The 14,932-nt window shown below is 38.9% G+C and overlaps 1 protein-coding gene across 10 annotated transcripts in view; it reads right to left on the reverse strand.

Moving 5' to 3' along the window:
- The window catches only part of PHF14 (PHD finger protein 14), a 298,225-nt gene that overhangs the window by 236,287 nt on the left and 47,006 nt on the right, over window positions 1-14,932 (reverse strand). For all 10 annotated transcript variants that reach the window (XM_037890608.1, XM_027827236.2, XM_037890605.2 and 7 more), the window contains one exon: window positions 1,698-1,857. In XM_037890608.1, coding sequence (XP_037746536.1) covers window positions 1,698-1,857 — 160 coding nt within the window. The remainder of the gene's footprint in view (window positions 1-1,697; window positions 1,858-14,932) is intronic.

Below are 14,932 nucleotides of genomic sequence, written 5' to 3' on the forward strand. Positions count from 1 at the left end.
ACATCCAGGGTTCTTGACTTATTTTTTGGATCTGGTAGGGAAAGAAGAAATCACATTAGAGTGGTTCTGTTCTTTCTTGTCATCGATCCCAGAGAGTACTGATGAAAGAGTGCTATGCCTGTCTGAGTGCTCTCAGCTGGACGACCCCCACATGAGCTTAATATTGTTACCCCACTTGATCAACATGGAAAGCTATTAGGGGAAACGGAGAGGTAATAAGAGGTACAGAGACCTTGACTGAGACATTTACTTGCTATCCCATTATCTGGCAGAGATCATCACCAGCATGAAAGCTAACAGGCTTAAGCAGAGTCTAGACAAGACTGAGATAATGCTCACTGACAGGAAGCAGCACACAGAGGAAAATGATGAAGTCTATGAGCAATCCCATAAATTACTGCATTTGCTTGCCATTTGTCAAAGTGGTCTGCAATCTCATATCTCAGTGGTCAGAAATGTCTTTTTCCATCTTGGGGTAGCCAAAAGTCTGTTTTTTTATTGCTGGTGCAGACTTCACTATGTTCCTACATGCCTTTGATACTCTAGAATAGTGCTTCAATGCACCCTATCCATGTCCAACCACAGGCAGAATACAAACTCCAGCGAGTGAAGAATGGAGCTTTCTGCCATCTGATAAAGGCGACCAGCAGGGGCACATATATTATAAGGGTGCTCCACACTACACAATGGCTATTAGAAAATTTCTGGGTAAAATGCAAGGTATTGGTTAACATCTACAAAACCCTAACTGGCCAAGGCCTAACTACGTCAAGACCTCTCTAAGTAATCACACAAGCTGTGTTTGCCCAAAACACTTCAGATAAATTATGACAGGGGTGAGGTTCGAAGAAGCCAGCTTGTTGGCAGCATAGGCCCACACCTTCAGAATTCATTGCCGCCAGAAGTTAGACTAAACCCAAGCCTGACTATATTCATGAAACTATGTTATACATGCCTTTGTTTAAGGGTTTTCCATAATTGCTGGTTCTCTTCTCTTGTCATTTAATCTACTGATGAGATCTTACTCACATCTCTTTTAAGTCCTGAAGTGGGGTGGGGGTGGTTCCACTCGGTATTTAGCTTCCTACACATGGGTAATGTTTTTGCCTTAATCTAAGCTCTGTTCCAGATATTTTGGTGGTGAATGCAGTATAAATGCTTGAAATACATAAAGTAAGTAAATAACTTTCTACACCTCTCATTTCCTTGACCCTTTAAAATATTTTTTTCCTAAACTGAGCAAGCACATTCATGGCCATGAAGGGAAGATTTCTCAATATTGATTAATGTATGTAACAATGTATGCTGACTGCATACATCAATGAACTTCAAGATTCATTGCCTCCTGAACTATATATTGACCTCTGCTTCACCTCAGTCTATTTTTAGTTTATAGGGCAATAAATTTTGATGTTCAAATCAACTAGTCAATATCTGTTTCCTATTACATAGGGCATAAAGGATATTAATAGTCTACAGAAATTAAATGCTGGACTAGAAAATACAAGCATTTTTCTAAATCAAAATGGGAAAAAAAGATCAGCTCCAATGCAATTTTGTTTATGCTATTGTCCCCTAGCATATTGTCCCCTGAAACTCACAGGAATAGGTCCAGGATCATGTAATAACATATTTAACTTTTATTTTTAAGACTATGTGGTAATATCAAGTTTGAATAATCGCTTCTGCAACCTGACCTGCCAGCATCTGTCTCTTTGAAGATTCCATCTTGATTGGGACATAGTTCACAGCTAGGAGATACCCCACATTTGCATGCATCACAAAACCAAGGTTCAGTGGAGTTTTCTGAAGCTGAGCTCATAATAGAATCACTCTCTCCGTCAACACCATAGCAACCTACAGACAGAGAAAATAAAGAGCAATTGAATACAAAAGGAGGTACGATTATTTCAAAACAGACTTCAAGGGACAGATTTTCAACTCAGTCCTAAACAGGGTTTATGCAGGCACAAATAACTGCAGGCACACCTTTGCACCCACACGAAAGCGAGTATCTGAAAAATCTAGTCCTTGAAGGTGACCTGCAAAGGATATTTTTTAAATTGGGCTTTTGATTTTTACTTCTCCAATATATAAAGAAGACCTGAAAAGTGTTTGTTTATATGTAAAAACATATTTTATCTGTATGATTTGTATGGTTTTTACCACAAAAATACCAAGACTGTCCAGTCTGGTCTGCCCTAATTTGGTAAGAAGATTTTAAGGGTAAACTTTAACATCATAACTGCAGGGATAGGAGTGTTGAATCTTTAATAAAGGCTTCCATTATTCAAAATGCTAGTCAGTAAAAATTAAATTGGCATGAGAAGGGATTTCAAACAGCAATTAAAAATCCTCTCACTTTTTTAACTCATTATGTCATGATTACATTAGTTCTCCAGTCAGTTTACAGTGTCCCTGACAGGAACTGACCTATTAATGTAAAAATAAAACAATTAAAAACTTTTCAGACCTTCTTTTTTGTACACCATAAATAAAAAAGAGCACAAGCTTATTTTTTCCCTTTCCAGGTCACCCTTAAAATGAAAATGTAGAACATGAATAAATGCATCAAAGCAAAAACAAAATTCTAAATAAGTAAATGTAAGTTTATAAAGATGTCAAAATATTTACAAACAGTACTTATACAGACATTTCAAATTGGAGTTCAAGAGTATTTTTACTAGCATTATTGGGAGTTCCCCCTCCCATTAGCATCCAGGATACAAAAGAAGGCATGTTCTGTTGTCCAAAGAACATTCCAAAGGCCGGGGGTGAGGGGAAGAGATTGGAACAAACAAGTAAGATGGCCAAGTGGTGACTGCCCACACCTTAAAACAAGTTTTTTTTTAATTTGAAGTATTCTACACACAAGCACCCCACACCACTGCAAAATAGTCAGCTGTTAGTTGTAATGGGAGAGGTGGGAGACTTGAAAATGAAAGGAAAATAGCCTTATGAACCAACTCAGGAAAAGTGTTCAAGTATAGAGAGCAGTATGGAAGGAGTAGTGGACAAATGACATGTCAAGGTTGGCATAAGTGGCAGAGGAAGGAGAGAAAGAGTCGGGGAGAAGGTGAGGTAACATGAAAAGAAATATAAATGGATAAGTTATGAGAGCCAGTGGTATTCTCGGACTTTTCGAATAGAATTTCCCATGAGACACCACAAAACTGAAAATTGGATGCAGAATTTGTTACTGCATACTAAAAATAGTAAACATCCTATTTGATAAATACACTGAGATCAGATACACAGAACACTGGCTTTTAATTTACCGCTCCAATTTAAAATTTTAAAATAGATTATGCTCTTTATTAACACTTTATCAAAAACAGCCAGCAAAATTTGAGAGCTGCAAAATAGTATATTTTATCCATCAAACAGAAGTTTAAACAACACTGCAGCCATATAAATGGTCACCGATAACAGCAATGTGCTATATAAATAAATCAAGGTTTTAAAAACAAACCTACAGTGCAACGGATCTGGCAATTTTCTGCAATATATTTGAGAAATCTTATTGTATTAAGTTTATGTATCATTGTGGGCCAGTGATTATATGTAACTCCCTGGGGGAGAGTGAATACTGCCCTCCAGGAATTAAGAACAGTGGGGGATTATTAGGCAAATTCACTCAGGATGTAAACACCACCAGTGAAGTACCAGCACTTGGAGAGGTTTGCACATACTGGTGGCAAACTGGATTCACCAGAGACCAACATACAAAAAAAGGACCTATGGATAAATAGCCTGAATTTAAACTGACTCAGGGCCTTCTTTCCAATCCAGCAAACTGACAAAACCTTCTGTCCACGGGGGAGTCCCAATCCTTACGGAAGGGTCTGAAGGACTGACTCCTGCCAAAGCTCCTTCTAGAGTCGGGGGGAGGGGAGTGACTTCTGTTAAGTTTTTTTTTAAGCATATGTGTAGGTTTATTGTTTATATGTTTTCTCTATAATTGCTTTTACCTTAAGAATAAATGTGCTTGCTTAGAAAGACCTGTGTGGTAATTCATAGTGATGGTCAATTATGCAGTTTACAGAATCTGAAGAGAAAGCAAACCACAGGTCCTGGCCATTTAGGCTATCTGGCTTGCTGAGAACAACAGTGTAGGCAAGGAACTTTGTAGCCTGCAAAAAACCCTAGTCAGTAGGGAAAGAAATATAGGTCTCCGCCCAAGAAAGATGACAGCAAGGGAGCTGGAGGCCTGAAAGTAGGAGCCCTTGCTGCACTATGTGGGGAATACAGAGCTGAACTTTGACATGTAATATATATCATAATAGCACAGAATATTTAAAAGTTGTCTACATGTACTTCAAACAAATCTAATTTGCCTACAGTTACTTTTTTGGGATGTTTTTGGAAGGCTACACAATATTCTTTGTCCCCAAAATCTCATATATATCATGTGAAGTTAGGCTCACAGATAGGATTTGCAGGGCTCAGGAAATGTAACAGAAGCACCCCCACAGCCACATGAGACCTATAAGGGCTACAAGATAGATTTTTCAGTGTAGGCTTCCTTGTCTATGCCCATTTCTCTATTCTTGCCTAAAACAGAAGGGTTAAGGGACCATCTCCTTCCATTCTGCCATCCCAAAAACAGCACAAATTAAAAAGCTATAGATCAACAGTGGGAAAAATCAAAGCATAAAGCATACAAATATATTCAAATTCACCCTCTTCAGACAGTTTTAAACTCCTCATAGCTCCTGATTCCCCTTCTACTCCCATCACTAATAAATCACTCAGAATGATCTACTTAACCTCTTCCAACTCATCTCTTCTCTTTCATAAATAAAGCTTTCTCCATCTTCTACTGACCAGATCACATAACCATGTCTACCATTCTCCCTAATCATTATGTGAGCCCATGTTGCCCTTTCCTTCTCCTGAACCACACCTCCCTCTCCCTCATCAAGACAATAAGTCAACTGTACAGAAGAAATCTGCTCAAGTATTTTACACCATTCGGAATCAAAATTATAAAAAAGATAGGGAGGGGTCACCTCTCACCTAGTTTTTAATGAAAAAATAAGTAAAATGCTTATGACAATTATACCAAAGTTCTCCTTAAAATATATATATATTAAATCCAGTTTAACAAAAGCTAGTCATAGCTGGATTTTAGTTGGTCTCAAAACATATCACAGTATTCTCATATTTGTGAGTGTCTCATGCCAGAACAATTAAAGCTTCAGTTACAAAGCTGCTCTAACCATCACGATGCGTTCTATGGCCAAAAATTAAAGATAATTTCCACAAACTTTTCTTCGTTAGCCTGAGGGCACTCCCTTAAGTGCTGTTGATTCAGTTTCATTACAGAAACTGGGGAATTTGATTAGCTCTTCTGACATTTTAGGTTAAAAGAGAATGTTAGAACTGCATTAGTAGTAAGTCACTATTTCCTTTCTGAACACTATTTTTCTCAATTATGAAGCTGCTTAAGATACTCCAACTTTTAAGCAGTGGAATTTTGAGGACCTTCTGTCTTTATTGGAATCTGTCAAGTTAGAGAACATTAACTTGCATTTAATTTTTTTCTTTTAAATTTGACTTGTATTTATCTACGTTCTCAAGCATAAATCATGGTTCATATTAACAAGTGTACTTTACACAATCAAATTAGAAACATGCCCAACAAACTGATGTAGTGTTTACATTAGTATAGTTTTACTATGTTATATTACATCTCACCTTACATACAGTAGTTCTTAGAATTGTATTAAAGCAAACTAATGTTCAGAGATAAGTGAGTTAAAGTTTTAGTTAAAACAGATGTTTCATTAACAGTGCAGAGGTGAATGTGGTGTGACATAGCTCAGATACTGTACAGATGGACACACTAGGAATACCTAGATAAACAAAACACAGCTGAACAGATCTGTTAGTCTTCTCTGCATCAGTCTTTACTTGTCCTCAAACATCCCTCATCATTCACTCCCCAAAGGCACCTAACTTGGAATCCTTTTGCTTGTATTACTGAAAATTACTTACATCAGAAATTAAAGAATCATGAAATAGGTTTCAAGATTTAGTTACAATAAAGAACTAACTACCCTTGTTTTAAATTTTCCTGCATAAATTATTTTTGTCTCCTTTATTTTCAGTTTTTGTCACACATTAGGGCCTGGGCAGGTTGAGATGGTATGCTTGTTATTACACTGACCTATAACTTGGTAGAAAATTTCAGTGAAATAGAAATTTAGGTACAAGCAACTTCCACCAAGCACTTAGGAACATTTGTTTGCAATAAGAGGCCTTGTTTGAAACTGTTAACAGCTGCATTTCCATATCTTCCTGAACTTTTTCAACCGGATCAAGGAGATTTTCTTGTATTTGTTTCTCATGAAACTTGTTTAATTTATTTCTAAGCAAAACATAACTGAGAATGTTTTCCAGAGATTACTGTCTTTTCTTATACAACCTAGCCATTTATGTAGGGCTGAGAGCAATGGAACAGCTTATGAGAGTGCCTGAATTGATTGCAAGAATAAACTCTTATCTACAAAAACATATGAAATCCCAGAATATTTGAAGACAATTTGGTCGGGGGAAAAGGGGAAGAGGAGGGAGTTTACAGCTGTAAAACAAAGAAAGGTACCACGAATCCTGCCAATGACTTTACATCAACATAACAAACAAAATCATATCTACAGAAACAGATAACTAAAATACACATTTCCATTCTCCTTTCTGGTTTTACCAATAAAAAAGTACACATTTTCCTTGTTAATCTAGCTAACATTTCAGAAAAAGCTATGTTTTTACACTGATATATTCAGCACAAAATTTACATTTTAAAAAGGGACACCATTAACTTAAAAATTATCTATTAGTGTTATAGGATTTCAGCTGAAGGTTAGTGGAAAAAATATTGTTTTCATTTTGTTTATTTTGTTAATCTGACATCAGTTGGTCTTTCCCATGCACTGTCAGTACTTAGAAACAAAAGCATTTAACAAAAAAATAGAAAAATGAGATTGTAAAACCACAAAAATTGATAGAGAGAGTCAGAAGGCAATGTAGTACCCAAAACTATTTTTGAGCTTTGTTTATAAAAAAGATCAAATTTCGAGCTGCGGATAACAACCAAGTATCAGTACTGTAAATTGAAGATTTGAATGGCACATATCACATGTTCCCTAACTTGTGAGCCAAGCTTTTAAACACAAGAAAAAGGGGGAGTATTTCTATCATGGATCCTTTTTTCCCTGAATCAATTCTGCTGGCAGACTAAGAATGTCAGAGGTACCTTTGAAATTAGGCAAGTGGACATAACAAGTGACAAGTCCACAAATGCAAATGAGTATAATTTATTCCACGGCTGCAGAAATAAAAGGTGGTCATAATAAAATTATACAAAAAATATTTTGGAAAGAACTATGGGATCCCTCTAGGATGAATGGTGACATTTACTGCTTATAGAACATAATCTGATTCACTTAAAATTAAGTTTTATTACATATCTACAAGTTTAATATAATTTTAACTAATATTCTAATCTAATAAAAGTTTAATATAATTTTAACTAATATTCTAATCTAATAATCTAACTCTAATAAAAGAGTTGTAATAAGTATAACTGAAACATAAGTCATATTTTGATTAATAAATTTGATTTCTAGTAAAGTAAACATATAAACTTCACTTTTTTTCACATCATCATAAAAACATGAATTTGTGTTTTACCACACCAGGGTCCAGTTTCCTAATTCTGATTCTTCAGACGAAGATGAAAAATCCCATTAACTTTACTGGCCAATTATGAAATTCTATACACAGACACAAAAATCATCTTTCATTTCTGAACTAGCCAGCAAATGCCCCAAAGCATGGTATTTATCCTCTCAAAGACTATACATTAGAAATAGTATTGGTCATAAAAATTATCCAACCAATACGACCAGCTATAATATAATAAATAAGACAAAAATGATATTCATATGTGAAATCTATGGACTAAACACCAAGCAAAAACATTTAACAAATCAAAATATGTTACTATGGTAACTTCAAGTAACAAAAATCTTGTACAAACTGGTAAAATCAGATCCTCCAAAAATAGGAATTAATGCAGTTCATCTGTATAGCAGGTAGTCTGGAGACCACTGTGCTAATTTTGAGTAAAAGACATGAATTACCCTAAGTCTTTACCAATGTTACAGTTAATTAATGGGTTCAAATACAAATTGCACCCTTCCTTTTGCAGCTTATATTTATTAATAAAAATAATCCCTAAAACACTCACTAATGCAAAGTTATAATATTATTCTATCAATCACAGCTTATGGTCTTGAAGACACCAATTATTTAGCAACTTAGATTATGTATTTGCTTCTTGCAGTGAATTTTGGCCCAAATTCTATGTTCTGTTTTCAGATGAAAAAGTAAAGTAGTAGGCCCAAAAGTGGTCTTGAGCACCCACAATTCTTGTATAGGTCAATGGGAGTTATTGACATGATAAGCACCTCTCAAATTAAGTCCTATGGCCCCAAACCTACAAATACTTAAATATGTAAGTAACTTTAATTACGTGAATAGCCCCATTCAATTCAACAGGAATATACAGAAGAGGAAAAGTTACTCATATGCTTGTTTGTCAGCTTGGGGACTGGACTAAACAGGCTAGTGTAGTTCTACCACGGGATGTCCCAAATGAAGCTACTGCAGGCCTGAACAGTAAATCATGACATACCTATCTCTTGCTTTAAAAGAGCAGGGTGGTAGCAAAGTTGATTAAGATTTTTTTTTTTTTAAATGTTGAACTCAAACAAACAATTTCAGTTTATACAGCAAAGAAAAAGTGCAACCAATAATGAATGTGTTCATATACTTCCAATCTAAAAATTATGCAGGTCTGTATGTAAACTCGATCAGTGTTTCAAGGTTTGTTAACTTCAGCTCTAAAAGTCAAAAGTTTATTTAGCTCTACTTTAAAAAAATATATTTTAAATTAGCAAAAAGCAGTTCAGGAAATTGCTACTTAATTTTTGTGCAAGAACAAAAGTATTATTGTCATTAGCAATTAAATTTTGTCCTGGCAAGAAATATTCAAGGCAATACGGTATTTCTATATGATGTCTCAATCTCTGAAAATTCACCTATTGCTCAGCAGGAAACCATATTTTGCATTACAATAATGCAATAAACAGCAGAGGACTTATTAAAAATTAAATTCAGCTACTTTTCAAGATGGATCAGTTAATATTTTTGTTTGCAGAGCAGTTAAGCTATTGAATTCTGAAATTATATGGCAATGTGATTTGTTGGTTTGGTTCATTATCCATTGACTATCATAAAATAGTAACAATGCTCAAACTCCTCTAGTGACAGAATTAGAATTTTCCATAGTAAACTAAAACTAACTTCAGGAAATTACGCAACAACATCATAGACATTTTAAAAAATATTAGTCTTCCATTCCCATGCAACACGCATCAGTAAGATTAAAAAATATAAGAAATCTCTGTAACTGAACTAAACTGTAAAACAAAAGGACAAGTATACTAGGAGGTGTGTTAATGTATCAGCTATGATACCTAAAGACCATTTATTACAGATACCGTACATCAGATTCTACTACAATTTTCTTTATAGTGTGATACCAGCTTTAAATAAAAATTAGAAAAAAATCAACAAATAAAACGCTTTAAAAAAAAAAAGAAGTTCTAATATATTAATCCAGTAAATGGCATTGGAGGTTACGTATGGGCAATAATTTTAATATACAGAATGAGCAGACTGTGATTTCCTTAAATTTTATTACTCAAAATTACTCAACAGTATTCAGGGGCATATTTTATTTTACCATATGGATGGATGACAATCAGTTTCTTTCAAGCATTTAATGCTTTTTCAGCAATGCCATCTAGTTATCATATTTGCTTTACTAACAAATTTGCCTATCATATCTGCTAATAAATCAACATTTTAACCTCCTCAATATCATCTTGTTTTGATTGAGAGATGTTGCCTAATTAAATCTGTTAATGAAGTCATGTGCCTGGGGTACTTATGCTAACTCTTTCTAGAATTACAAATGCATTTCTAATAATTATTTTCTTCATTGTGTGCTGGCCAAACTTCATTTATGTATCAATGCAAATTTAACTCCTTCTGCCAAGTAATTAGATCACACATTGGTTAATGTTTCCTTAGCCAGACATATTTTCTTAACATAAGCTGAACTCCGTGACAGCCTTAGTAATTTTAAAATAAATATATTAGCCACAAGGAGGCGTTCAACCTTTTTGTTAACTACAGCTTGCAAAAGCTCTGCAGCACATTGATATAATCGGTAAGAGGGCAGCTGTTACTGGGAGAGAATGCACTAGGTTATCATTAATCACTGATGCTAAATACACTGAAAGACTCTTGTCCACAACAGAGGAAAATGAAGCGAAGTCAACCCACAAAAATGCAATTCAGCCAGAGACTTTTGTGTACACTTAGGCAAATAAAGTTACACAGCAAGGATGGAACTATACCAGTGGTTCTCAAACTGGGGTGCACGCACCTCCTGGGGATGCGAGATGCCCTTTCTGGGGGTGCAAGACATGCCAGATTTTTTTAGAAGGTAAATAATCAAAAACACAAATTAAGCACAGGCACGTAATTACAACTACTTTGTTTCATCAAACCTATGTATTTATTAACATTATACATTTTTTAACGATTTCTGTAATATACAAACAAAAAATATATCTAAGTTTAAAGAACTGACCTACTTCAATGATTTTTGATAAGGGGTGCGATAACATATTTTGACTTTTGATAAGGGGTGCGAGAACATATTTTGAGAACGAAAGGGGTGCAGGCTGCAGTAAAGGTTAATAACCACTGAACTATACTATACAGAATATCTGTTCTGCAGATATTATTATGACTCTATATCTAGGACACAGTTTACTATGAAGACACAGAAATGCCATCCATCCGCATCAATGGGTGGGGGATCTTGACGGAACCAGTGCTGAAAGGGGGCCAGTCCCAGTAACAAGGGAGGGAGACGCTCACCAAGGGACAATAGGTAGCACCTCCCTCAGGAGTCTCTTGCACCCATTGTCCAGCTATAGGGTTGCCAAGTCTCCAGGAATTAAAGATTAATATGATGAAATGTCCAGGAATACATCCAACCAAAATTGGCAGCCCACCGTGCGAAGGGGTGCTGACTGACCAGCATTCCGAGCTCCCAGGATTTAGCCCAGTTCAAGGGCCATGGGGACCATCTTTCAGATCTCTTCCAGCAGAGAAAGGGTTAACTCACTAGGTTTCACCAGCAACAGCAGTCCTCAAGATTCCTTACCAGCCTTCCTCTGATTCTGGGGTCCCTTTCCCCATGAGCAGTGGGTCTGCCCCAATGGGAGGGAGTCAGTCCTGTGTCCCACTGCAGGCAGTTATACCTCTGCCCTGACCCCAGCATGAGGGCTCTGCCTGTTATCAGGGCAGAAGCCTCCTTAGGGAGGAAATCCATGCTCCCCCTCTCCTCCCTGCTCTAAGGGTGTTGGCTGAGAGTCACATGGGGAAGCTGGGATCTGAAGCGGTGTAGCCCTGCTCAGGCCTGCAACTGGGGCCTCTCCCCCACTCCACCACCCACTTGTGTGGGGGAGGAGTCCAATGGCCACATGGCGCTGCTACAGCGGTTGGGAGTGACCCTCTTGGAGCCATGTTTGTTGCCACATCTCTCCATCCTGCTCCAAGGGGAGAGGGGGCACGGGATGACGTGGTACTTCTTTGGTGGCTGGGAATGGCCCTTGTTCTGTGTTCCTGGGCTGCCCAGCTCTAGGGAAACCATTCTTCCTGCTCTACCTGCAGGGGCAGGGGAGATTGGCTGAGGGTCACATGGCACCTCTACAGTAGCTGGGAAGGGCCTGGTGGCCCTGGATGGCCCTGCCAGGGCAAGGTCTTTTGGATCAGCCATACCCCTCCCACTAATCTCCAAGGAGAGGGAAGGGGATCACATGGTGCCATTACAGCAGCTGTGGGGAGGGCAGGCAAGTGTCCCCAAGCAGCCCTGTCAGAGCTGGGTCTGTTGCCTTTTCCCCAGCTCTACACTCCCCCATGAGGAGAGGCCACTGGAGTACTGTGGCTGCTGTGGGAGCATACTGCTCCTTCTCTCTGGCTGTATCCCCTCCCACCCCATTTCCAGCTCTGATGGGGGGAAGAGGAGGGCTCACGGGATCTTGGCCACAGGTAGGACCAGCAGGCGCCTGCTCCAGGAGCCGCCCTGAGGGAGCCAGGCCAAGCACCCAGTCCCTTCTGCCCCATTCCTTCCCAGCAAGAGTCAGGGCATAGGCAGAAGCGGTGCCCTCCTTCAGATAAGGACCCAGCCCCGCCCTAACAGAGGCTCTGAGAGTTGTGGCTTCAGAAGTGGGTAAGTGTTATTTGAGCAGCTTTGCTGGTGAATAGTTGGCTTGGAAGCACAGTCTCCAGAGGGAGAATGTGCTCAGTCTTCACAGGAAAGAAGCTCAAGTGAGGATCAATACCCTGCAAGAACTGCAGAAAGAAAGTCACAAGAGGAGAGCAGCTGAGCAAGAGCCGGGACCTCAGCAGGGACGGTTCACTGTGTGGATGGTGCTGAGTCACAGGATTGCACTCCTCCTGGATGGGGTCCTGAACCCTCATAAAGGAGGTCCACATAATGGATTCAGGCTCTGAGTTTGGGGAAAGTAAAGGTCCAAGCCTTATTGAGGAGGATGAAGATGATGAGAAGTAGGTGAGCAGCCCTGGGCCTCACTCCCATAACCTGCCAAGAGTCCAGCAGGCATCCTCAGGATGCAACGGTGGACTTTACAGTAGCCTGCATGTACGAATAGAGGGGATCGCAAACCTCGGTGTTCAGGGGCAAGGGTGGTGGCTCAGGGTGCTCCTCCCTTGGACACCCCACCCCCAAGGAATATGATGGCGTGACCCAGTAAGATCACCAGCATCGGTGGCCCAGAGGTTGGCAAAACTGCCTGATAAGAATAATTCCCTCTCAGAGGAGTGGCGACACTCGATTCATGTCCCACAAAGGAAAATGGAGCAATTAGGGAGTCCCTCCCCCCACTTCACCAGGTGGTATCATTCCTAAGAAAATAGGCAGGAGACATAGCAGCTAACGACACCACTAGAGCTTATGTGGGATCGAACCATCCACTTGGGAATCATCGCTGTAAAGGGGTTAAGGAAAAGGTTGGAAAGGGGAATGTGTGGATTTATTGACCTTGCTGTTCAGGGAAGAGCAGACAGAGGAGGGGGTAAATAGCATAAAAAAATTATGAGGACAAACCCCACAGCCCTAAAGTGACAAATTCTTGAACTGGTCTGCATCCTTTCACATTTCTGTGAGTATAATTTGTGAGAGGAACCCCTAGAGGCGTATTTCATTCTTCCAGTACAAGGACTTAGTAGGAGGGCTTATAAATTCATAGATATTAAGGTCAGAAGGGACCATTATGATCATCTAGTCTGACCTCCTGCACAATGCACGCCACAGAATCTCACCCACCCACTCCTGCGAAAAACCTCTCACCTATGTCTGAGCTATTGAAGTCCTCAAATCGTGATTTAAAGACTTCAAGGAGCAGAGAATCCTCCAGCAAGTGACCCATTCCCCATGCTACAGAGGAAGGCGAAAATTAATTGCCAAAATCATGTTATCCCATCGTACCATCTCCTCCATAAACTTATCGAGTTTAATCTTAAAGCCAGATAGGTCTTTTGCCCCCACTGCTTCCCTTAGAAGGCTATTCCAAAACTTCACTCCTCTGATGGTTAGAAACCTTCGTCTAATTTCTAGTCTAAACTTCCCGATAACCAGTTTATATCCATTTGTTCTTGCGTCACATTGGTACTGAGCTTAAATAATTCCTCTCCCTCTGTGGTATTTATCCCTCTGATATATTTATAGAGAGCAATCATATCTCCCCTCAACCTTCTTTTGGTTAGGCTAAACAAGCCAAGCTCCTTGAGTCTCCTTTCATAAGACAGGTTTTCGATTCCTTGGATCACCCTAGTAGCCCTTCTCTGTACCTGTTCCAGTTTGAATTCATCCTTCTTAAACATGGGAGACCAGAACTGCACACAGTATTCCAGGTGAGGTCTCACCAGTGCCTTGTATAATGGCACTAAAACCTCCTTATCTCTACTGGAAATACCTCGCCTGATGCATCCCAAGACCGCATTAGCTTTTTTCATGGCCATATCACATTGGCAGCTCATAGTCATCCTATGATCAACCAATACTCCAAGGGGTCCTTCTCCTCCTCCGTTACTTCTAATTGATGCGTCCCCAGTTTATAACTAAAATTCTTGTTATGAATCCCTAAATGCATAACCTTACACTTCTATTAAATTTCATCCTATTACTCCAGTTTACAAGGTCATCCAGATCTTCCTGTAGGATATTCCGGTCTCTCTCTAAATTGGCAATACCTCCCAGCTTTGTATCATCCGCAAACTTTATTAGCACACTCCCACTTTTTGTGCAGAGATCAGTAATAAAAAGATTAAATAAGATTGGTCCCAAAACTGATCCCTGAGGAACTCCACCGGTAACCTCCCTCCAGCCTGACAGTTCACCTTTCAGTAGGACCCGCTGTAGTCTCCCCTTTAACCAATTCCTTACCCACCTTTCAGTTTTCATACTGATCCCCATCTTTTCCAATTAACTAATAATTCCCCATGTGGCACGGTATCAAACGCCTTACTGAAATCTAGGTAAATTAGATCCACTGCGTTTCCTTTGTCTAAAAAATCTGTTACTTTCTCAAAGAAGGAGATCAGGTTTTTTGGCAAGATCTACCTTTTGTAAAACCATGTTGTATTTTGTCCCATTTACCATTGACCTCAATGTCCTTAACTACTTTCTCCTTCAAAATTTTTTCCAAGACCTTGCATACTACAGATGTCAAACTAACAGGCCTGTAGTTACCCGGATCACTTT

The sequence above is a fragment of the Chelonia mydas genome, chromosome 2, assembly GCF_015237465.2.
Source record: "Chelonia mydas isolate rCheMyd1 chromosome 2, rCheMyd1.pri.v2, whole genome shotgun sequence".
Classification (NCBI taxonomy): Eukaryota; Metazoa; Chordata; order Testudines; family Cheloniidae; genus Chelonia; species Chelonia mydas.